The sequence below is a fragment of the Rana temporaria genome, chromosome 3 (assembly GCF_905171775.1).
Source record: "Rana temporaria chromosome 3, aRanTem1.1, whole genome shotgun sequence".
NCBI lineage: Eukaryota > Metazoa > Chordata > Amphibia > Anura > Ranidae > Rana > Rana temporaria.
This window is the reverse complement of record NC_053491.1, coordinates 145080399-145106819: the sequence shown is the minus strand read 5'-3', so window position 1 is coordinate 145106819 and position 26421 is coordinate 145080399. Positions and strand designations below refer to the sequence as shown.

The window sequence follows — 26421 nt, the reverse complement described above, 5'->3', positions numbered from 1 at the left end:
GTTACTGATCACCGCCATTAGTAGTATACGAAAAATTGGAAAAAAAAAATTCTAGTACATAGGCACTATGGGATTGTTTTACAAAGGCAAATCCACTTTGCACTGCAAGTGCACTTGAAAGTGCAGTCGCTGTAGATTTGAGGGGAAGATCTGAAATGAGGGGAAGCTCTGCTGATTTTATCATCCAATCATGTACAAGCAAAAATGCTGATTTTTATTTTCCTTGCACGTCCCCCTTAGATCTACAGCAACTGCATCTCCAAGTGCACTTGTAGTGCAAAGTGGATTTGCCTTTAGTAAATAAAACCCTATAACTTTCACACAAACCTCTCAATATACACTTTTTGGGATTTTATTTGATCAAAGACTTGTAGCAGAATACATTTTGGCCAAAATTTATAAAGAAATTCATTTTTTTTTATTGGATGTTTTAAAGCAGAAAGTAAAAAAAAATTTTTTTTTTTTTTTCAAAAGTTTCTGTATTTTTTTTTGGTTATATTGCAAAATATAATAAACCCAGTGGTGATCAAATACCATCAAAAGAAAGCTCTATTTGTGCGGGGAAAAAAGATCTGAATTTTATTTGTGTACAGCGTTGCATGACAATGCAATTACCAGTTAAATTAGCGTAGTGCACAATAGCAAAACATGGCCTGGTCATGAAGGGGGTAAAACCTTTCAGAACTCAAGTAGTTAAAAAGCAAAAGTTTCTTCTTAACCTGTCAAAAGTAGTCCTTGGGGTACTCATTCCACTTGGTTGAGAAGTTCAGCTGTATTGAACATGGCCTGAAACCAAAACATTTACCTTACTTATTAAAGTGTCAGAAGGAGCAATTGTCTGCATCACCCAATAGCAAAGAGATCATTCTCCAACTGTCATGTACCATTCGGCATCCTTTGGTTGCTAGAGCATAACAAACATAATTCATAAGACTTTTTCCCTTCAGACAACCGCTATTGGACTAGGAAAGGCATAGCATGATGTACAAACAGGATAAAGGTTTACAGTATATGGTAAGTAATGTTTTGTTATTTTTGGATAGAGTAGGAAAGGGTTAAAGCCCCTGAATTTCTTTTCCCCCCTTTGTTCCAGTGGTGAGATTTCCCTTCACGTCCTGTCTTGAAGATGCAAGAGCATTCTTATACAGGATTTCTATAGCACCAACAGTTTGTGCAGCGCTTTACAATATAAAGGGAGACAGTACAGTTACAATAAAATAAAATACAAGGGTAAGTGGGTCCTGCTCAGCAAGAGAGGAAATTCTCTGCAAGGTGAACGGAATTTCTATTTAGACGTAAAGTTTGGGGGGTGGTAGAAATGCATTTGAGCCTAGTTTTTCACCACCAACCTGACTGGGTTGTTTACAAACCGGGGTCACAATGCTTTGGGCTCACGGTAAAGTTTACCTGACATGTAGAAACCGATGGGTGGCAAAAATGAGGCTAAAACAGATGGTGAGAAGGCGTTGCATCACTTCCTCACCACCTGTCAGTAGCCTCTGAAGTGAAATCTAAATGTGGATCAGGCTTCAGAGGAAAGGGAGCTTTAGACATAGGTAAAAATCCACCCTTGGATTGTCAAAAAAATAGTGTCCATTGGAGGGTTTGCTCTGATGACAACTCAGAATTATTGGATTTCCCCTTATTTTGTCTCAACAACTGTCACAGGAAAAATTGCGCAATGGATCTACTCAGCAGCAATAAAAACCTGGCAAAAGGTCCAACTCTTTCTCACTTTATCCAGAACTTTAAAAAATGCCTTTACATACACTTGTAAAGGCTGAATTTGACTTTCACAAAACATATACTGGTGTTAAATCAATCACTGTCATTTGAAATACAGGCACCACAATTTATATGCAGTGTTTGGTGAATGTCTTGCTTTATTTAAAGTGAGCCAGATTTACCCAAATGTAAATGGTGTCCATGTGAGCCTGTGTGCATTTTAAACATCCAAGTTATGTAAAGGAGAATTAGATGTTTGAAGTGCACACCAATTTACTTCAAGGTGGTACTTAATCAGAAAATTAAGTCCTGCTAGATTGCTTCAAGCTGGCCCCTGTTGCAGATATAGCCATGTAGAACATTAAAAATAAGGATTTATACTGTTTAAATTCCAGTAATGCACTGTCTCACCCGGCTGTGCACATGCTCAGTTGCTATTTTTTGGCACGGTGTTGAAAATCAGAGCCACTAGATCTGACAGCATAAATATTTACTGCTGCTCAAGGCATTAGCAAAATGGCAGCCTCTGGCAAGAAGAAACTGGGACAATGCTGGAGTCAATTTGCAGCATACACTAATTTTGGTGCCATAACTATTAATGTAGAATGTATGTTCCTTGCTAAAGAACATTATTTATCAAGTTGTTATGGGTAAAGTTCCACTTTTACCTTACTTTACCCTTTAGAAAACTTGGCCCTGGGATTGCTTTTCTTCCCAACTCTTTTGCTAACCAGACCCAGAGGCTGGCATTTGTAATGAAACTGTCCCTTTGTTTAATTATCCAATCAAGCAAAAATATATTTTTTTCCTTGCATGTGATCGGGTATACTATGCAAATAGAATTTTCACCAAATTCACTAAGCTAAGAGAAAATTCCCTTGCAAAGTGAACAGCCTATTTGTCTTTAGTACATCAACCCCAAAGTGTCTGATAATTTCATAAATGACTTCATAGTTACATCTATTAACGCCAACAAGTATCCATTACCATGGCAAACCAAATTCAAGATTAGATAAACATCATGAAACCTGAAATGTCCATTACCGACGGGTGATAGAAACGAGAGACTTTATTTAATAACCTGTGCAGAGAGCAACGACGTGCAATAACCAATCCTGACAGATTTAATTTGTCCAATTATGTTCAGCTGCTAAAACCTGATATCTGATCAGTTGCAGTGGATTATGACAAATGGTTTCTTTTATACTGTGCTGCTATGCAAGCCTGAAAATGTGCAGGAAAGAAAAAAAAAATTAAAATCTTCAGCTTGGAATCCAATCCATTAAAGTGACATTAAACTCTTGATTAAAAAACAAAAATTTAAATACCGTATTTATCAGGGTAAAGCGCGCTCCCGCGTATAGCGCGCACCCCTAAAGTTGCCCCGAATTCCTGTGGAAAAACGTTTTTTTGTACTTACAGTTTTGGTGTCTTGTGCGGCATCCATCGGCGGCCTCGTCGCGTGCGGCTTCGGGTGTCCTCTTCGTTGGGTCCGGCGTCCTTCTGCGGCGTCCTTCCCGCGCCAAGTTTGAATACTGCGCCGACATATACAGAGCGCAGTACACTCGTGTATCGTCGGGCAGGCTCGGCAACTCTCGCGCTGACGTCCTGTACGTCAGCGCGAGAGGACCCGAGACTGCCCGACAATACACGAGTGTACTGCGCTAGGTATATGTCGGCGCAGTATTCAAACTTGGCGCGGGAAAGCGGGTATCGGCGTATACCTCGCACCCACGATTTTGAGGGCAAAAAAAGTGCGCGGTATACGTCGATAAATACGGTATGTATTCTTAACTTTTTTTTTTTGCTGCACTATAGCCCCACTCTATGAAGGAACATAGTCACCCCCTCTTGCTCGTTCCTGAGAGGGACTATGGGATTTGTAGCCAACTTAGAGATTTACACATGCACTGTTCGTTCAAGACAAATGAAAGGGGGGGGGGGAGAGGTTCAGCTCACAGGGCATTACAAAAACATGGCAACAATTTCATGTAAAATAGATTACAGTAGTGTGTGTATGGCAGTGTTAATTTTGTCTACTAAAACATTTTAGTCGACTAAATGAATACTATTTTAGTCCCAAGGAAGACATAGCGGTCGTGGTGGGAGCTATTGTAAACTCAAGATTGGACTATGCAAATGCCCTTTAAGTCGGACTCCCCAAGTACCAAATCGCTCGTCTACAAGTCGTTCAAAATACGGCCGCTAGACTAGTGACTGGGAAAAAACCTTGGGAATCAATCTCACCTTCACTGAGAACCCTTCACTGGTTACCAGTAAAAGACAGAATCACTTTTAAAGCACTCTGTCTAACGCAAAGATGTATCTATGGGAATGCTCCCCATTATCTATGCGAAAAAATAAAAGCTCATAATCCCAATCGCGTTCTGCGATCCACCAATCAAAATCTCCTCCAGATACCGAAAGCCAACTACAAGTCCAAAGGAGAAAGGAGATTCGCGGTCCAAGGGCCTAGACTATGGACCACTTTACCAACCAGCATTCGGTTGGAGGAGAACCACTTGACGTTCAGGAGAAAGATCAAGACTCATCTCTTTTGATACCAAAGGAGACAGGAACAACAAGCGCCCAGAGGCGATTAAGTTCGCATGTGTTGCGCTATATAAGTTTTCATTCATTCATTCAAAACAACCGAGATGACTAAATCACGACTACAACTAAGATGGCATATTAGTCTAAAGACTAAAATGGGACTAAAACTAAAATGCCATTTTAATCAAAAGACTAAGACTTAAACCAAATTGAACTTTGACTTCAAAATTAACACTGGTCTGTAGTGCATGTTCGTACCTCAATACCATAAATAATAAAATATTAGATTTTTAACTCCAGCAGTATATAATGAGTTTGGAAATTGTAGAGAAATGTTAAATAATGCACTACAATTTAATTAAACCCATTTGATTTTAGACGACTAAAATTTGTTTTAGTCAACTAAAATGTACTGGAGATTAAGTCGACTAAAACTAAAACTATTGCAGAAGACTAAAATGAGACTAAAACGCCAATTTAGTCCCAAGACTAAATCGAAATTTGCTGCCAAAATTAACACTGGTGTATGGATTATTTTAGAGAATAAGGATATTTAGTGTCACTGTAAGAGAGATAGGTTTTTCTTGCAAGTGTATTAACAGGCATGTTTGCCTCATGTTGTGGGATATTTTAGGAACCCCTAAGAAAATACCAAATGAAATGCAATTGTTTGCTGTGCCAGCACAACCACCTACCATATTGGTACGTGTCAGATCATTCTGTACAGACCATAGTCGCTTAACAGGAGTACAGCATAAAGGAGATATTGATAAGGTACCCACAGAGATACGATGACATGGCTACGACAAGCTACAGACCACACAACAGGGTGGTCAGGATGATTCAATAACACTGATGGCTTGTGTTCATGGGTGTTGCTGTCAAAGGCCGATTGCTCTATAGTGGACCAAATGAGCGACACCATGTGCAATGTGTTTGAAATGAGAAAAAGAAAAGAAGGCGCCTCCAGGTTAAGGACAAAGTAGCTTTAATTAACAATAGGTGACAGCATCCACTTACAGAATAGGTAATGGAGATCCGGCATGTAGATCCTTAGATAGTGGTCCTGGATGTGGCCTTCTTCCGCACTAGATGTCGGCTGGAGAAGTGCTCTGATGCCTCTCTGTGTCAGACCGTCCGTGTGCAGGAAGTCAGGCTGGAACGGTGAGACCATCGGGGGCGAGGAGTGGAGCGCAGCGTTAGTCGCAGTGACGTCACAGGGACCTATGGCATGCAAAGACGTTTCGGAGCTGGCGCTGCGTATAGCTGGGCGCGCTCTATTTTCAAGCATAAAGGCTATACGCAGCGCCAGCTCCGAAACGTTGTTGCATGCCATAGGTCCCTGTGACGTCACCGTTCCAGCCTGACTTCCTGCACACAGACGGTCTGACACAGAGGCATCAGAGCACTTCTCCAGCCAACATCTAGTGCGGAAGAATGCCACATCCAGGACCACTATCTAAGGATCTACATGCCGGATCTCCATTACCTATTATGTAAGTGGATGCTGTCACCTATTGTTAATTAAAGCTACTTTGTCCTTAACCTGGAGGCGCCTTCTTTTCTTTTTCTCTTTGCATATGTTGGAGTTTTTGCTCTCATCTCCCCCTTTTGGAAGACTTGCCCCGTAATATGGACTTGGTTCATCAGCTTTATATATATAGGACATTGTCCCCCCTCCTTTTTCTCACACTGCTTCCATCCATCCCCAGTGTTTTTAAACATTTATTTCAATACCCTAAGGACTTGTATAGAAACGGACTTTATAGGTTTGTTTTTTTAACTTCCATGTACCACTGATCTTCAGCGCCACCACCCCATTTGTTAATGTGTTCGAAATAGAAAAGGTATACTTTTATTTAATAAATAACTGTATTTCATAATAAAAAAGCTCCATAATAAAAGGGATTGAATAAAGATGCTAAGAAATTTGACAAACAACAAACGGAAACACAAGCATCAAACAATGTCTCTTTGTTGTGGCCACTAACAAATATAGGACATAGGACAAGACATATAACAATGGGGAACAATGAACAATTGTCCAGAAGAAGCTAAGCAAGTTCACTTGTGAAATGCGTTCTCTGTCACCGCGTCCCAGAAGCAAGCCCTTGCTGGGCATTTGAAACTGAAGGGACCCGACTTCGTCAATTTCCGCGGCTTACTTATACCCCCCCCCCCCTAAAAGGACATTCCCGAGCACCATACATTTGTCAGTGCCAAGAAGCCGGTTACTAAGCACTGAGCTACAGTGTGAAACATGTCAGCTTCTGTTCTATTTTTTACTGTGGCATGTATTTTTTGTGACCTGTTTTAAATAAAAGGAACGTTTTTTTGGGTGCGGCTGTCCAAGCTTTCCTCTGTATTTTTGCATTACCATTGCATTGCCAGCACCCAAGGTTTGGATCCAGTGAGGAGGCTCTTTGGTTACATCTGAGCGGTTACTCTTTCTTCTGCCAAGAAGCCGGTAATGCCATAGATGGACGGTTGTATGATGGATGTTAATGTATCAGTGCCTTAAACTTAGGCCTGTCCAATGGAGGGTATCGTATGATCAGCTAGCCACCGTCAATGATATTGCGGGAGTTATTTTTCAATCAATACTCTACAACAGTGGTCATCAACCCTGTCCTGCAGGGCCCACTAACAGGCCAGGTTTTATGTATTACCTTGGGGAGATGCAGTCTAGAATACTTAAAAAGGGGGGAACTAATGCGCAAAACCAATCTACCCAGGGCAACTAAGTAAAATACAATAAAATATAAATAAATCTATAAAGGCAGCAGCCACTACTAAAACAGTGATCACGCACCAACAAGCATATGTAAAACAGGGAGTGTAATGGCGCTTGCCAAAGGGAAACTACAATAAGATAAAATATATAACAACGTATAAAAACGTATGCGTATTGATCAGTAGTGTTCAATCAAAATATGTTCCACTCCTAATTTCCTTGAAGACCCTTCATAACAACCATAATTCAGGTGTGAAGGGTAGGAGTAGTGGATATAATAGATAAAATGGATTTACAATGATACTATGGAAATCATTGATTGAAGTGAATGAACAAATAAAATGTAGACAAAGGCTTCCAGTGATACCACCAAAATAAAGTGCTCAAGTGTTGACGTGAATACAAAATCCCAAATAGGAAGTACTTTGTATAACAATTAATGTAGCAAATGAGCCAGTGTGCACAAAGATAAAAAGTGCAAAGTGAATAAATAATGTTAATAAATAGATTTCATGAAGAATATATAGATAAAAATATATATATAGAAAAATGTCATAAATATGTAAAAATAATCCAGTTGATATAGTGTTCAAGTTGACTTCCAAAATTTCATACAAAAAATGTTCAAACGTTGTGTTCCAAACGTGCAAATAAATAAAAAATTAAATAAAGTGAAAAAGAATATAGAAATATTCAAAGTGCATAAATTTCAAAGATTTCCCAGCGGTGAAAAAGTTGTTCAAACCAATGCTCCAATCTACCACACGATCCTCCAGGGTGACTGTGCAGATGGGATAGATAATGCTAGCCTCTCACCTCAATTGCGATCATACAAGCCTGTTGGATAGGGGATGAAACCCAGCAATACACACTCTGCATACAGGAAGGTTCAGGTAACTCCGATCCTCCACCTCCAAGTTCCTCCAGACACTCTCAAGAGAAGTAAAAAGCAGGCTCCATAGTGCAGTAAATCAATGGTAATTTTAATAAAAATATAGTAACACTCACAGTTATAACGGCTGTGAACAGCATGCAGATAACTCCACAGTAATAATTACAGATGGTCAGCAGATCTCCGCTCTCGGCCGCGAGCGGAGATGACGTCACCAACGACACCGAGAGCAGAGATCGACACCGACACCGAGAGCGGCCGAGAGCGGAGATCTGCTGACCATCTGTAATTATTACTGTGGAGTTATCTGCATGCTGTTCACAGCCGTTATAACTGTGAGTGTTACTATATTTTTATTAAAATTACCATTGATTTACTGCACTATGGAGCCTGCTTTTTACTTCTCTTGAGAGTGTCTGGAGGAACTTGGAGGTGGAGGATCGGAGTTACCTGAACCTTCCTGTATGCAGAGTGTGTATTGCTGGGTTTCATCCCCTATCCAACAGGCTTGTATGATCGCAATTGAGGTGAGAGGCTAGCATTATCTATCCTATCTGCACAGTCACCCTGGAGGATCGTGTGGTAGATTGGAGCATTGGTTTGAACAACTTTTTCACCGCTGGGAAATCTTTGAAATTTATGCACTTTGAATATTTCTATATTCTTTTTCACTTTATTTAATTTTTTATTTATTTGCACGTTTGGAACACAACGTTTGAACATTTTTTGTATGAAATTTTGGAAGTCAACTTGAACACTATATCAACTGGATTATTTTTACATATTTATGACATTTTTCTATATATATATTTTTATCTATATATTCTTCATGAAATCTATTTATTAACATTATTTATTCACTTTGCACTTTTTATCTTTGTGCACACTGGCTCATTTGCTACATTAATTGTTATACAAAGTACTTCCTATTTGGGATTTTGTATTCACGTCAACACTTGAGCACTTTATTTTGGTGGTATCACTGGAAGCCTTTGTCTACATTTTATTTGTTCATTCACTTCAATCAATGATTTCCATAGTATCATTGTAAATCCATTTTATCTATTATATCCACTACTCCTACCCTTCACACCTGAATTATGGTTGTTATGAAGGGTCTTCAAGGAAATTAGGAGTGGAACATATTTTGATTGAACACTACTGATCAATACGCATACGTTTTTATACGTTGTTATATATTTTATCTTATTGTAGTTTCCCTTTGGCAAGCGCCATTACACTCCCTGTTTTACATAGTCTAGAATACTGCAATCACTGAGGAGCAAATGATATCAGCTGTGATGTATTTCAGTTATCTTGCAAACCTGGCCTGTTAGTGGGCCCTGCAGGACAAGTTTGATTACCACTGCTCTACATCTCCATATACCTCCATAGATCCACATCTAGGATTCTGTAACCTGTGGCGATGTACCAAGAAGTCTTCATCTGTTATATTTATAACAACTGGCAACATCAGTGTCCGGTTTCAGATCTACCTGTGCTGTCCTTAATATTGGACCTTTGTAGACCAGGAACAAACATGGATACATTTCCTTTCATGCTTTAATTATTGACTTGCCTATGGTGCTATTTTGATGAGGTTTACTACACTTTTCCCCCCCAATTTATATACGGTTTTTCTGCAAGCCCATTCGTTTGTTTCATTCCTCCCCCCCATTTTATTCCATTTTTGCCAAGGGCTCGAGTCTCCCAGGGACCTCTATATGGATAGCCGGGTCCTACTTCATTATGCTCTATAGTTACACACACACACACCAGTTGTTGTGACAAGTCCATCCATATATAGACTGGACGATTGTTCCCGATTGTTATACGTCTTGTCCTGTGTCCTGTATTTGTTAGTGGCAACAAGGAGACCTTGTTTGATGCATCTTCATTCAATCCTTTACATTGAGGAGCCTTTTTATTATGAAATATAGCTGTTATTTATTAAATAAACGTATACCTTTTCTATTTCTCATTTGGTCCTCTGGTTCCTTGTAGTCTAGATACGGATACCCCCCTTTTTTGCTTATTTGCAGTATTCTTTGACTAGAGTGACACTACCCACACCGGGTATACAATGTGTTTAGTATATACTAGTGTATTGTATACACATATACCAGTTTATTTTTTGTCGACATTGCTCTATAGTGGGCTGGAGGCTTTTGAGCGTCCAAGATTCAGAAATACCCTGGTGGATGTTTACATACTTGCTTGATTTAAATTTATTGGAGGAGAGAGTTCTGTGAGCACTGTGGTGGCACACGTGTCTTGACCATAGGAGCACATTGTATCTTTGCTGGTGTTGAATATTTAAGATCACAGAAGAAGAAACAAATTATCACTATTGGATGCAATGGAAGTTTAAAGCGGAGGTTCACCCTAAATTACAACTTTCAATTAAACAACTACCCATCGACTATACACAATCCGTTTTTTTTAATCGGAATCTTTACCTTAGTAATTCAGTAAACAGTCTTCTGTCAAGCAGCCTTTCCCCGCTGGAGTGGGCGTGTATTATTTTTTCCCCTACAAGCGCTATGTCTCCTGGGAGTGAGTGATGAGAATCCCAGGACACGCGCTGTACTGTAATCCTGCGATATCTCGCGGGTCACGTGACTCGGCAACTTGCGGTGTTAACGGCGACGCTCGCCGTCAACACTGCACATGCACGGGATAGAGCGGTGAATGCTGGGACATCAGCATTCACCGTATCCCGAAGCATTTGCTTGTGGGCTTCAGACTGCCCACAAGCAAGATGGAAACGTCCATCACAAATTTTTATAAACTATCGTTTCCTGCTGAATGACTATGCAGACGGCTAAAGTATTAGGACATGTGAGTGGAGGATTAAACAAGTTAACACCGTAACAATCAAAAAAAAAAAATGCCTGCGGAACCCCCGCTTTAAGGAAAGACTGATCACTGTATATTGATCAGCGTTTTGCCTTTTTGTGTTTTGGACTTAAAGAGTCACTAAAGGAAATTTTTTTTTTTTTTAGCTAAATAGCTTCCCTTTACCTTACTGCAGTCCTGGTTTCATGTCCTCATTGTTCGTTTTTGCTTTGATGTTGCTGTAATTCCTCTCTGTTCTGGACACTTCCTGGTTGTCTGTTTCCTGATCACCACAGTACTGGGAGATTTCTCACTGTGGTGACTAATCGAAGAGGTGTGATTACTGTGTGTCTACAACTCCTCAGCACCAATCCAGTTTCGTTTTGCAAAACCTTCACTGCCCTCTATTGGCTCTCTGGCTCTGTACATCAGAGAACCAGGAAACAGCAAAAACGAAACTAAACTGTAGGTACATTATATGATTGGTTTTTATCTATTTTTAATCATTTTTAAAAGGAATCAGTTAACTATTATGTCTCTATACCCTGTAAACAGTCATTTCAGCAAAACATTTTTTTTCCTTTAGTGACCCTTTAATGACACGTATTTACAATATTTTCTTACCTGTGCAGTATATGTGTTTTGGAGGATTCACATATAAGTAATAATATATTATTCACACATTGTGGTAATTTATTGATTATCAGCGCAGCATCTTTTTTTTCACTTAACATTTGAAAACAGTGCTGCTCAAAACAAAAACCCAACAAGTTTTGACCTGCTTTTTCATTAATGCAAAGGATACCAGAGACCATGTAAAGTTCAAACACAACCTCAAAACGCCCAAAACGGTCATTCACACTGTGCCATTGAAGCAATTGGGAATCTGCTGAGAATGCTCAGCTGTCAAGCTCTGGCGCCCAGAGGCGATTCAGTTCGCATGTGTTGCGCTTTACAAGTTTCTCACTCACGCATATAAACTTCAGCATTACCCGATCTGGCTGCTGTTTAGCTAGGTGGAGCATATAGAAGGGACGTTAAAGTCAAACTGGGACTTTTGAGTTTATTGCATAAAAAGAACAGAATTTCAAGGATTGGAAACTGCATTTATTTTTCAACATACTCCCCTGCTACAGTTATACACTTATCCCAGCATTTAACTAATGACTGAAAAGCTTCGGCATAGAAAGATATGTCATTCTGAACCATCCTAGGACAGCCCGCTTCACTTTGTCATCAGTGCTGAAGTGCTGTCCCCCCCCCCCCCCCCCAGAAACTCTTTTAGGGTGCCAAACAGGTGCTAATTACTTGGAGTGAGGTCCGGGCTGTAAGGAGGATGTGGCAATACCTCCCAGCCGAGTTGCTGTAATGTGCACGTAATGCGGTTAGCAGTATGAGCTTGTGCGTTGCCCTGGAGAAACAGGCTGCCCTAAGTGATCACATCAGGCCTTTTTGCATTTGCACATCACTCAAAAACATGACAGTAATATTCCCAGTTGATAGTGGCACCACATAAATAATGCCACATTTGTACCAGAAAACACTTGCCATCACTTTACCTGTTCAAAAACAATTGGTGGTGGCGAGTTTGTGATGGAGCTGTTCCATGCACACAATAATACTGTTATCTACCACCTTGATCAACGACCTCTGGACTGGCCCATGACATGTGCGCTGCTTACCAGTAACAGGACACACGTGCCACTTACTGTGTGTAGCATCCCTTTTTATACCTGAAAAATTAAAATTCTCGATTTGAATTGAACACCCCTCATATGATGATGGATGTTCTGACCAAGACACCGACTGGAGGGCAGTTGTCATACTGAGCCTGTTTTATGGCTGGCTTTTAGAGATGACCAGTGCAACTATATCATCTATCTGACAAATATTCTTGGACGATAAAAAAAAAAAAAAAAGCATATGCACTTCATAGACTGCTTCCCATAATCAAAACAACCACAAAGTCACAGTTTGCATGTATTTATTCATGCATTAGCTTAGATGAAGGTCACAAGTTATTTCAATCTACAAACAATATATGCACAAATATTAAATCTATATTAAATTTGCAGGTTTCAAATTTACAAAATAAGATTAAGAAAAAGCACTTTTTTCCTGATTCACACAGCATTTTTAAAATCAAAGCAGGAGCTGAAGATCTTTTTACATCCAAAATTATATACAACATTTTCTACCACAGAAAATACTCAAACTCTCAAATAAACAAAAAACTGTATTCAAAATATATTTAGCAGCATTTTAAATTAGAAGAAAGCAAAATGTATGCAACTGATAGAACCGTAAGAAAAATGTAAGTATTTTATGGAAAAAACCTAGTAAACAAAAATAATTTAAAGAATTTAAGTTTTAACAGTAGGACACACGCATTCATCATACAACACAGTTTTGCCTTCCAGCCACATAAATGGTTACCTGTTTGATGAAAGAAGAAATGTGAAATCTTTAAACATTTACTGCACATAAACTCCTGAGCACAAGGACTTGCAGAAAAGCTGAACTTTGGTCAAGTATAAAGTAAGGTATTCAACACCAAAGCTTTATTGACAAGGAGTGAACACTTGTAATACATCAGGTACTGCTGTACAAATTTGCATGCTGATTTTCGGTTTTACCAAAAATCATCATGGGAGTTTTAGTTCATCAATACCAACAAGTGTCTTGGCAGTTTTTATACATAAGCCCTACAGGCACACAGTTTGTATATGTGATAGCGGATACTACAAAAGTACTTCAAGTAAACCCTGTGTGTTATATTTGCTTGCATACCATAACCTCATAATACAGCAGAGCCACTGAAGGTTACACAAAAACAGCTTTGTACCATTTGAACCCATGGCTAAAACTCAACAAACTATGTTTTCAGCCAGGGAATGAAATGGAATTGTTTAGGTTATAGAACAGCAGAATCGTTATATGTGTGTGCAAAACGTTGTAAGCAGCCTACCGCTGTTAAGAATACAGTAACAGTACAGTTGATCACAATTTCCAATTAGTTCCAGTATACTATATGTCGCAGTTATAATTTACCAAATGCCCAGATAAATCTAATGGTAAACAGTTTGTCACAGTTTCTCCTTAAGACTTTATGTTGATACTTCCAGTTCAATTGCTGGAAACCTCTTCACTCGTGTCCCCAGCATCAGATATCTGCCCGTCCAGTGAACCATGAGCTTTCCAGATCCTCACCGTTTGGTCGCTGCAAAGAACATAAAAGGAGAAAACTAATTATGAGGCTAATGGTTACAATAAAGAAAAGGTAATATTATTGGCTATAACAACAATAGTGATGACATTTTGGGCTGAGGAGTAGTATAGAAAAGCTGCATTGATGTTACATACAGCTTACATTGGCTTAAAGTAAGGAGAACACTTGCGGTGTAATAGTCGGCTTTGCTCATGCCGCGTATAGTAAAGTTTGAATAAACTGTACTAAAGGGCAATTTATTGATGTCTCCATTATTGTTGAGATAGGAGGCCTCAGGTGGCTGACTGGGATGGGGGATGAGCCCCCTTTTTTTGCTCTCCTCCTCCCCTCGGTACACACCTTGGGATGTACTGTGGATCTGTGGCGCATGCTCCCTCCCTGTGGGACACAGTCTTGCCCTTATAGTGAGATGTACTAAAAATGTCATCTGTACCTCCACCTATTATGATAGCCATAATGTGAAATGGATATGACGAATTTGCATGTCCCAATAGTTGTGATTTTGCATTTATGATATCTTTTGACCGTGTAGACTTGACATTGTCTAATCTGTATTATCCTGTATTATCTCCTTACTTGAATAAAGCACCTTGTTTTTTTTTGTATTTTTAAAGGACAATTTATGGATGTCTGGGCTTCATTTGCTTGTGCCTTACTGTAAACGTGCACCCAAAACCTTATGCTGTTCAGCTGTCATTTTGAAAGACAAATTTTGTAAATTTCCTGCAATTTATCAAAAGAAGAAAAAAAAACACCCCTCACACACTATATGGAAAACATAGGCATTAAAGTGTTTGTAGAGTCACCAAAGTGACTTTACATGTATTTAATACAGATATGCAGCCATTACCAAAACTGTGCGCGTTAAAAATTAAAAGGCTAAATACCGTTTCTGACACCAAAGCTGTGCGCTCATGTGATTCCCCTGTGCAGGCCAGCCCTGATCTATGGAGAGACGTGGGAGGGGCTGAGATTCCCCTGTAAAATAAGCTGGCCAGCAGAGTATAATCTCCACCCCTTCTGTTTCTCTCCATAGATCGAGGCCCGCCAGCACAGGGGATCACGTGACCACACAGCTGCCGCATCAGAAACAGTATTTAGCCTTTTAATTTCTATCAAAAACAGTTTTGGTAATGGCTGGATATCTACATTACATACATTGAAATGTGGTGCATTATGCAGCGGAATAGAGGGTGGAGGGGTGGTGAGGAAATGCTCTTGTGTGGACAGGGAGGGAGGGGGGAAGAGACTAAGAGGAGAAACATGGGCTGCAGGTGATGGAGACACAGAACCTGACCACAGTAGCCAGGGGTTTAGCAGCCATGATTATTGTGGTCGGCAGAGGGACAACGGAATTGGCAGGATCAATCAGGTGTATTACCAGTTAGGCAGAGAAGAATTGCACAAGCACTGTGCTGTTATTCATGCCTTAAAGTAACAGGATCTTAGTATTTTTTTTAAGTTTACAAACAATTTAAAAGCAAAATCAGCTAGGTCTCTGTATCCCACTTTATTTTATAATGGATTGGTGAATTAAATATTTAGTGGTTTTCTCATCTCTTGTTGCTATGAGGTGAATTTTTAATTATGATGATTTATACAGAGGCAATATTTCTTAATACTGTTACCCTAAACATTATTTCAACATATCCAACAATATCTAAACTATATTTGAAGCCCAAAATGTTTTTTTGTGTCCTGTCAGGTTTCCACTTTTTTGTCCTTGCTGGGGAAATGCCCCCTAACCATTTGTGTCACACGGGAAGCGATGGGAAATCCAAACATTTATAGCTGTCTCCAGAACAAGAGGTGGGGGACATTTTTCAAAGGGCACATCTGTTCTGGTGTCAACTGTCTAGTAGATGATTTTTCCCTTATTTCCTTTGTTTTGGGGAAAGGAATGAAAATCTCTTCAAGAGGACACAAATTATTCACCAAAAAATGGTTTTAGATATAATTTTATTGCTTGTTGAAGTATAATGTGGAAGCTCTTGCCACCTTTTTCATAAAACACAAATACGACTTAAAGCGGAGGTCAGGATAAACACTGTAAACACAGCTAACACTGTAGCTGCTGACTTTTAATAAGGACACTTACCTGTCCAGGGTGCCCGCGATGACGGCAGCCGAAGCTGAGCCATTTGCTCGGGTCTCGGCTGCCTTGCTGCCATCCTCGGTGAGGAAATCAGGAAGTAAAGCCTTGCAGCTTCAACGCCTGATTCCCTACTGCGCATGCGCGAGCTGCGAAATTAATGAGCGATGTCTCCTGGGACACACATATACAAGGTCCCAGAAGACACTGCTTTTATTTTTTTTGCAGCATTTTTTTCTTTTTTTTTTCTTGGTGGAGCTACGCTTTAATATTTTGATGTTGAGAGTATTAGAAATGCATGCATTCACATGTTATTTGACTCTGTAAGAAGGAAAAAAAATACTTGGGAGGTTTTGGTACGGTATAATTTTTATTTGGTATAACTATAGTAGATCACTGGCCTAAAAATGCAATCTAAACCAGAGATTTAAGATAAAAGGAATGCTTCTAGCTGTCAAAAAAGCTGTCAAAAAAGCAGTCTGAATCAGTGATTATAAATACCACAGTTTATGAACTTATACAAAGATACAATGTAACCCATTCTTAAATTTGTATCTTTCTGGTCATTCTTCTGCAGATCAAAGGGATTCACTTAGATCTGCAGAAGCCATCAGTAAAAAGAGTTGTAAAGGTTCGTTTTTTTTATTGTTTTTTTTAGGACAATAAATTATACTTATTTGGGGTTCCTCTTATGGGGTTCCCAAGTGGCGCTCTTGGCTCCTCCCCGCATCATGTCCACCTTGGAGACCCGCTTTCCAAGTGGGCACTCATGCAGGTGCGCTCCCGAGTGCATTGACACAGACAGCAGGACTCGCCGCACCCCCCCCCCCCCCCGCATCATTTAAATTGATTGACAGCAGTAGGAGCCAATCTGTCCAATAAATAAAATGTTCCTCTGTTTAACCCCTTATTGACCCTCGGTTTATTTTAATTAGCCCTAATTACCTACTTCATCTCCTCTCCAACTATTTTTCTGCAGATTTTTTCTTTTTTGTGCTTGTTTTTGTTATCAACTATTAACCCCTTTGTTGCCAGAGCCATTTTTGAAGTTTACACAAAGCCCACAAACGTTATATATTTTCTGAAAGCAGGCATCCTAGAGAATAAAATAGCGGTAGTTCCAATTTTTTGTCACATGATAGTACTGCAAAGGTCTAGGAAACTCAAAATTTCTGTAAAATAACACACTAAATGTAAATTTTAGGGCAAGCAAATGCAATAAATTACCCATATTTTTGGTAAAATATAAAAGACAAGGTTGCACCGAGTAAAATAGGAACCCAACAAGCCAAACCTTAAATTTTTGGGCGACTGTGAAATGGTGTCAAACCTTAGTACCCCATATTTACTATAGGCGACGCTTCAAAAGCCCCCTATAGGTGTCAGTTTAGTGTTGAGGTCTTGCTTTTTTTTTTTGTTTGTTTATACGTTTTTGCAAGTCATGCACAAAAGAATACATATGAATCATTATGAGGTCTTGTTTTAGAATTATTGCTCTCACCCCAGCATGCGCACCAATGTGCAACGTGTATCGCAATTGTTTTCACACGTAGTCGCCCCGACGCTTACGTTAGTGTGTGAGTGTGTGTGTGTGTGTGTGTGTGTAGGGGCCTCAATTTTTTGGGGAGGGATTTTATGTGTTTTTTGGGTGTAACTATTTTAACTTTTTGTTTTAAAAAGACCCTGCATGTCTCCCCTGTGCGCCACTAAATGTTTTGCAATGCAGACCGCACTGCAAAACATTTCCCGGCTGAGCTAGCTGGGAACATGGAGAGCTTAACCCGAAAGTGAGGTCAGATGTTGCTTTCTGGGTAACAAGGAGGAGAGGAGAGTGGATGTGTGTCTGTTCTCCTTCCCCCTCCAGCCATTGGCATCTGCCATGGAGCTCCCGGGACCGCAGATGCAAGTGGAGCCCGGCAAGCATCGGCAGGGGGTGGCGCCGGTACCGGGAGTGTGCAAGAGCAATCAGTGGCAGCCCCGTGCGTACGAACGTGCTCACCTGACAGGCAGGAGTCTGCCTGCCAGTTTCAAACACAATCCCAGTGGCTGCAACCACCGAAATGTGTGCAATACCCCGACGGCGAAAGGGTTAATATTTAAACTTTGTTTTTATTTAAACTTGTTTGTGAATAGGTTTACAGATTTAACATATATTTACACATGTCCCATTTGAAAAAGCACAGAAAAAAAAAAAAAAACACACTTTAATTTGTAAATATCTTTGCAATGCTTTGCATCAGAATCAGATACAGAATAAAACGTGCACATTTTATGTGCAGTAACACAAATTCTTTTTAAACTAAGGCTCCATGCACACTGGACCCTAAAATAATGTTATAAAAATACCAGTAGCTTTGCAGGGAGTCTTTCAACAATTAAAGTTTTTGCAATAGCGTTTATTAGCATTTTTCAGTGTTAGCATTTTAGGCGTATTTTTTTTTTCATATTTTTTTTCAATGGATCAAAAACTTCAAACAATGCTGGTGAGCCATGTTTTTAAGCATTTATTAATTTTTTTTAGCGTTTTTTGAGGTAAAAAACAGCACCTTGAACGCGATTTTCAGGCATTCAGAAAAAAGCCCATAAACTCCACTGCTCATTAAAGGTGAAAAACATCCATGTGGGCATGGACACATAGGCTAATAGAGTGCAGTTTATGGGCTTTTAAAAAAGAAAAACGGCCAAACTCCAATAAACTGCAGTTCATCAGCTCCAGTGTGCATGGAGCCCAACACTGCTTGAAAAAGTGCACTTTGTTTAGTATTGTTGCATTTTATTGTCCAAGTAATTGGGGTAACAAAATAAAAATCATTGTCGCAAGACAATTTAATGAAAACAAAGCCTTATTTATCATTGTAAAAACAACATATTGTATGTATAACCTTGTTATCTTTAGTAATGACAAAGTTATTGCTGAATAAACAGGTCCACAGCAGAAATAAAAAAAAATGCTCTGGCCCATAGGGGGTTAACAGGTGTGGGAGTGGTTAAACAGAATTAAGCTTATAACAGTACTGGCAAAAAGCCAATATAAACATTTAAATCCTGAAAAATGATATGAAAATCCTTACTCTGACGCAGTAAATATGTGTGTTGAGTTGGTGCAGATTGCATTTATGGGACTATCATGACCCTTGACCTCTCCGATAGGCACCAAAGTGTCTATATTCCAAAGTTTGAGGATGCCTCCCCGACAGCCACTGAGAAGAACAGGGCAACTGGGCACGATTCCAAGAGCACACACCCAATCCTTGTGGGCATTTGGAACTTGCTGGAGGGAAGGAAAATAAAAAATAAAATAAAGCTCAACTTACGCCAATGAAATTGTCAGAACATTAAAAAAGGTCCAAATGTTTAAAACTAGCCAACATACATAAAGAAGGTCTTTCCGGGAAAGGTCCCATTTTTTTAATCCGTTGTCCCTGGACCCACTGAAAAGGTTGTCTCCGCTGATGACCACTGCTTCAATGCCATCATAATGGGGTGGTTCAAAACAATGTGTAGGGCTTATGGCGCCAAGAGCACCTTCACTAATATCAAACATCTGTGTAAATAGAAGAAATTATAAAATAGACATACAATAGTGGAGCAGCAGACAAACCTGCATGAATACAAATAAAGCCATGAATAGGGTCTCCCAAAATAGTAGATATCTGCAAATACCAGCTGTTCCACTGGCCAATCTATCAGACCTGTTCTGCTGGGCATTAATGTACAACCCTCAAAATTCCTGCTCTGCCAGAAAGGACACTTTCAGTTAACTAGTAACTACAAACAGATAATACTTAATACTTCCTCAGTGTTCGTTTTTGCTCAGAAGTTGCTCTATTTCTTCTCTGTTCTGTTCACTTCCTGCTTGTCTGATTGTTACTCACCACCGTGATGGGAGGCTTTACTGCGGTGGTGAGTAACGCGCTCACCACCTCCTGGGAACTACATCTGTGTGGCAGGACGCTCTCTACGTGTTAGAGACCTCAAGGAGGTGTGAATTACTGGGCATGCCACAATTCATACTGGGAAATGTAGTTCTTACATGAACAAACGATGCAAACCAGGAAGGGAATGAGAGAACAGAAACTAGAATGCCAGAGGTGATATAGATGAAGGAATTTAATAGGTATTTACTTGTTTTGATATGAGACTTTACACAGCAATACTCAGACTGGAAGAGGGAGTGGCACTGTTAACCGATGAGGGCTCTATTGCTTTGCATCAGCTGTTGATCACAGAAGTGGAGAACAGAGATAACCTCATCTTTTACTGCTAAATAGGCAGTCTGGAAGAGACAGCTAAGAAAGCAGAACTTCTCCTTCTATTACATATGGTCACTAATCACATGGGTAACCATAATAATCATAAATGAAAGGATAGTGTTGAACTGTCCACTGGAGTATATTTTCAGTTATAAAATGCAGGACATACAGGTTATGACTTTGGCATGAAGTTCTACTTTAAATCATGGGTCTTTTTTTTACCGAACGCTGGCCATACGCTGCTTGAATTTTGGCTGATTGCTGCTGGCTTGGCCAAAAGCCGACTAGTGTATGGGCATGCTGGCACCACACCTTTGTACAAAAGTCGCTTTCAACCAACTGTAAATAGAGCCTGTCGTACAAATTGGATGCAATTGATTAACTTTTCAAATCAGCTTCCTAAATATTCTAAATAAGCTGGTGACCAAATCACATATTTCAGATATACATCATATATCATGCACAAATATGCCATTGCACACAAAATTATAGCCGTTACCTTAATGTAATGATCCTTCGAGCCTGTGATAATTAAGTCTTGGCCAGTGGCAATCTGATCTACAGTTAAACACATGACTGGCCCAAGATGTCCAGTTAACTTTCCCGTAGACTGAAACCTTAGAAAGTGAAAAACAGCATTTTAAAAAGGGAACAGTACAACCAGATCGTAGGAAAAATATACAAATTTAGAAAGTTAGCCATGAGATTGGTTTTGAACCTTTCAGTGCCTGGGAGCATAGGACATTCCCAAAGAATTGATCACATTCACTTTTTTAAATGTATTTTGTTTCAGTTTTGCTTGACCTTGCAGCTCCAGTTGGAACCTTCTGACCATGCAAGTACCAATTGTTTACTTATGGCTCAGTTGTTCTTTTGTAAACCTGTTGTTACTGTTAACTTACTATGGTAAATATGTTCTGGTTACCGTAGAGGCGATTTGAACATCTGGATGTTAATGAAAATAAAAAATAAATCATCACGGACAGCACTTAATTGCTTCTGCTTCCTGTAGATGTGTGTTAGGCATCTCTACAGAGCATTGTTTATATCTAGACCTACATTGAAAATACCAAAATACAACTCTACCTTCATTTAAAAACTATACTGTACAGACATACTAAAAATGATGGTATGAAATGTACACAATTAACACGGTTTTTCATCCCATGCTTTCGTTTTATACCAGATCTTGCTGGAGTACCCCCCATGTCACCAATAGCCTATAAACTGCTATTTTGCCAGTAACCTGGTGTTCTAGAAACACCACCTTGCTACTGTTGGTTTTAAAGTGCAGAAGACATTAAAATTCCATCCACTGTAGTGTCTGTTCTCCCTCAAGGGCCTGTTAAGACTGGTGATCTGAGCAAGCCTCTCCAGAAATACGCAATCATTTTTTTAATTTAAATATAACCTGATCTGATCCGGGTTATCTCTATTCAGCATTAGCCCCCTGATGAAGGGTGATCAGAAAGCCCTCTTAATTTGTTGGGTATTTCTTTGAGGTCATTGTGACCAATAAAGACTAACTGAACTCCAACTTTGTGGAACTCCCTCCTCTCAAAGCTACTGCTAATGCTCCAAGGACCTGCCTAGGCCCATCCATTTAGAGAGCTGCCACTGTTAAAATTAAAATCATCGTGACGAACTGCCGGGCACCCCACCTGGGTGCTTCCCGCCAAGATACAGCTTCCTCTACTCCAGGTATTATATAGCTGAGCAATCCACCCAAGAACTAGACCACACTGGCTTAGGTGCAGACTGGAACTGACTTATTGTAAACTCACACATAATATATACCACACAAAACCAGGTAAGAGTGATCACATTATCCTAAACAATGCAAACTGTAAACAGCAATATCATTAGCACATCTAAGGAACAGCCAACAGCTAACAGTAATCTAACAACTAGTCACCTAGACAAGCCTAGGTGACTCAGGTCAGTGCCCAACCAGTCAATTTGGCATCAGTTCCCCAGAAAGATGACCCAGGGCTATCCAAATCTCATTACCCAGCTTTCACTTGTGTAATCCGTCGACTAGACAAGTCATCATGAAACAAAACTCGTATAACATTCCAGCAGTCTGAAAAAGTGGAATTCATTTATCTTCATAGATTTCTTGAGAAAGATTGTTAATAAATATTTCTGTCCCAAGTGGAGAAGCTTCTCCAACCCAGTCTGCAGAAGGGTCATCCACATTTCCTGTGACCATTAAACCGTACAAGATTAATATTACATCTTTCCACTTCAGAAGGGAAGCTTTAATTGTCTTTATTCAGAGAATGAAAATAAGCCTCACTCTCAGCATTCATCGCTAGAGATTAATCTGCTTTCTCCATTGGATCAGAGGTTAAACTGAGCTCTTTTCCATGCTTGTTTTGGGAGGAAGCAGACAAAATCCCCAGTCTCTTCCATAGGTTATAATCAGTGGGTAGAAGGCTAGCCCCTAGTCCCCTTCAAAAGCCCCTGTCCCGGTTGTGTGCATCACAATCATCTATTTTAGGGGTCCTATGCTCTATTGAAAACTCCTTCACTGGCCAGCCCATATAATGTAACCCTAGGTGTTCCTAATTAGGTACTATACTCACTCATGCCGTTACCATTTCTGATAAAGATCCCTTGTGCTAACCACTTTGCCACATGCTACTGTTCAATCAGATGTAAATATAGAAGGGCAATGGCAGGGTGGCAAAGAAACAGGCTGCTGGTTAGGAAAAGAGGTGGATCTTATTCTGACCCTTGTTGGTTAGCAACCTCTAACACAGAACAGTAAATACAAGTTTGAGTACATTTTCAGTTTTATCCAGTATAGAATGATCACTTGCTCATCCACAATGAAAATTTAATAAGCAGCATATCGAAATTACATTAATTCTGCATCTCACAATACATATTTTCTAAAATAATACTTTAAACTTTAAAATTACATTCCTAATTTTCAGGACCCTATCCAAAATGTACATAATATTTCAGGATACCTATAACTGTATATTATGCATTTTTAAAACAGTACATTTAGATGTTCATGCTATGTATAGATGGCTTTTATTTTACATTAAATTCTATCCTTTTTTGTCCTCTTACCAATGATTACAGGTACCCCCAACACCACAGCTTCAGAATAAAAAAGATGAATTACCTTTTCAGGTCCCACATTCTCACTGCATTTCCAGCTGCTGCATACAGAAAGGTACCAGTCGGCTTAAGTGCAATCTGGTTAATCTGATTTTCACCAGGAGGAATGGTCACTGTCCTGCTTTGACTTCCAGCACATGAATCCCATGCCATAACTTGACCTGAAGACCTTATATCAAATAACATACGACCTGTTACATTAACTTTCCAGTTAAAATGACCAACACACTTACGTCTGAAATAAGCATGACATTTGTATTTCACTACCGAGTTAAAATGTATAGAACAGCATGCATGTACATTTTACGTCTTATCACCTTCAGAGATGTCAACACAAAACCTCTTTAAAGAGGAGTTCCGCCCGCCTCTTTCAAAATTAAAAGTCAGCAGCAACACATATTGCAGCTGCTGACTGTTAACATTAGGACACTTAGCTGTCCTGGAGTCCAGCGATGTTTGCACCACAGCGAATGCTCACATGCTGTTAAGGGAACCAGGCAGTGTAGCCTTTCGGCTTCACAGCCAAGTCCCTACCGAGCATGCATGAAGCATTCTGTGCTCTCACTGGTCTGGCAGAAGGGGAGGGAGGAGGGGGGGGGCTCTGATGTACTTCGCTGTGACCCGTTCTCCCGGAAGTGGCTTAGAGGACCTATCAAAAACAGGTCCTCATCCCCCCCTCCCCCCTGAAAAGGTGCCAAATAATAATTTGGGTGGGACTCCACTTTAAATTATAGAAGATGAGGTTTAATCAGGGAAATACTACATATCGATGCTCAAATTTATATACATTTTATATACAACCAATGTTAATCATAGCAACAAAAATGTATGACTACACAACATATTGGAGGACAAGTAAAGACTTTTATATAGTGCTGTGAAGTTTATCATTTAATTAAAACAATTCTTGTTAAGGTGATGTATCCTGCTAGAATTCCCCCACCACAAATACTGAAAAATACTCTTATACATTGCAGTAACTGCCTTAATTAACTCATCAGTCTGGGCCTAGCCTGCATTCACAGATCAAATTATTTTGTATACTGGATATGGACCACTGGAAAGGTAAAAATATACTGTATATTTTTTAAATACTACTATATACACACACACACACCAAGCCTGATCTCCTTCTGAACAATACTTACGTAAGCGTCTTTATGCATTTTGCAGAATCTCGGATGTCCCACACCTTAATATAAGATGTCGAAACTGTAAATACCAGGCTTGTGTAGTTACAGTATTTCACCGAAACCACATTATTCGGATGACCCCCGAGTGACATAATTTCTTGTCCGGTGACAAGATTCCATACTTTACAAGTACGGTCTGGGGAGGAAATAAAAAACACATTTGGATGTAAACCTTACACCAACGCAGACAAACGCTTCCATTTATAGTTTTTACTGGTCAAGAGAGCGCTATTTATTGTTCGTTTTTGCTTTGGCATTTATTTTCTACTATAAACCAACACTATGCATTTAAAAAAAAAATTCAGGAGCCAAAATACAGTCAAATCCAAATAGTCAATGAAGTCCAACAACCCACATGCACAAATAATTTAACAAGTTTCTGCAGCAATGCAGAAACCCTGCAAATCCAGTACGGGTTCCTGCATCGCATGTCTCCCGCCGGCAGTTCACACTGAACTATGCAAACTGCTGTAATACAAAGTTAATGAACCCCCCAAGATCAGCTTGCATAGTGCAGTGCAAACTGTCAATTCGGACAAGAATCGGATCGCATTAGTCAGAACACCCATGCAATCTGATTCTGGCGTGGACCAAAATTCAGCCATACAATCTATGACAGAATTTGCATCGCACAGACCTCACATGAGATTTACACAGCTATGCGAATCACATGTGATGTCTGACATTCTGACATCATAGCAGTGAGAACCGAGCCTCAGACTCCAAATATATCGGGGGAAAAAAGCCTGCTTCAAAACATGTTGGGGCTTTATAAATACCACACTATTACTTTATTTAAACATATATTCCTTTAAATGATCCATCACTTTCAATTCTTAAGTTACACATGTCATTATAAAACACATTTTATGAACACATTGAGATTATTTTCCCCCAGGAGACGGCTGTGTTTTAAGTGTTTTTTAATGTTTATTTTCCATTTGGAGCCAGCGCTGGAAAAACTAAAATCAATGACTCAATGCCTTTTCTGAAGCTAAAATCATTACATACTCAACTAGCATTTATCTGATTTCAGGACTGAAAACATCTGTCTATAAAATGCATAGCGAGTTGTTTGGCTTACTGCTGAAGCCTGTGCATCTGGAAGTGTCTCCAGAGATTTGCCATCTTTACAAAACAGAGAAAAGAGAAATTATATCAAAGCTGACATAACTAGTAAAAATAAATGTACTGTGTTATGCGCACAGTTACAGTACTTTTTTTTTTTTTTTTTTTTTTTTAAGTACTTCATGATATCATATCTTGAGTTTAGAGTACGCCTTTGGAAGTGTAAACACAAATGTGTTTTTATGAAGACAAGGGCCAGAGGTTCTGAGTAAGCCAAAGCTGTTCGGAAATCTGACCATTCTACATTGCTAAAACTGAATTCTAAATGGCGTTTTGTGTCCCTCTATAGGAATCGGCAAGTTTCAATCACCTAAAACCTACCTCACCCTAGGTTGATGCAGCAGCGGTCCAATGCCAACCCTAAGACTGAGAACCGTGCAACGAAAAAACTCAGATCGTTTAAGTCTCGGTCTTCAGTGAGCAGAGAGCCGGTGAGTGTCAATCACTGGATCTCTGTTCTGTCCTTCCAGGGGTCACTGATGCACCAGGTCGTGCAGCCGCATGCTTATGCACCATTATGCAAACATATAGCTGTAATTCTGCAGTATGAAATCCAAGGCACTGCTGCTTTAAAAACTAGTCTCAGGAGATTTGGAGTAAGAATCAGGAATGTTGCAAATGTTCTGCTCACTGTTCTCCTTGCTTGAAG

The 26421-nt window shown here is 39.6% G+C and overlaps 1 protein-coding gene across 6 annotated transcripts in view; it reads right to left on the bottom strand.

Annotated features, from left to right (window-relative positions):
- Positions 1-12709: 12709 nt before the first annotated feature.
- Positions 12710-26421, bottom strand: part of KIF21A (kinesin family member 21A) — a 235803-nt gene continuing 222091 nt past the window's right edge. For all 6 annotated transcript variants that reach the window (XM_040343616.1, XM_040343619.1, XM_040343622.1 and 3 more), the window contains 6 exons: positions 24600-24780; positions 23456-23620; positions 20816-20933; positions 19437-19607; positions 19135-19334; positions 12710-13962 (listed from right to left, as the gene is read on the bottom strand). In XM_040343616.1, coding sequence (XP_040199550.1) covers positions 13869-13962; positions 19135-19334; positions 19437-19607; positions 20816-20933; positions 23456-23620; positions 24600-24780 — 929 coding nt within the window. In that variant the 3' untranslated portion in view covers positions 12710-13868. The remainder of the gene's footprint in view (positions 13963-19134; positions 19335-19436; positions 19608-20815; positions 20934-23455; positions 23621-24599; positions 24781-26421) is intronic.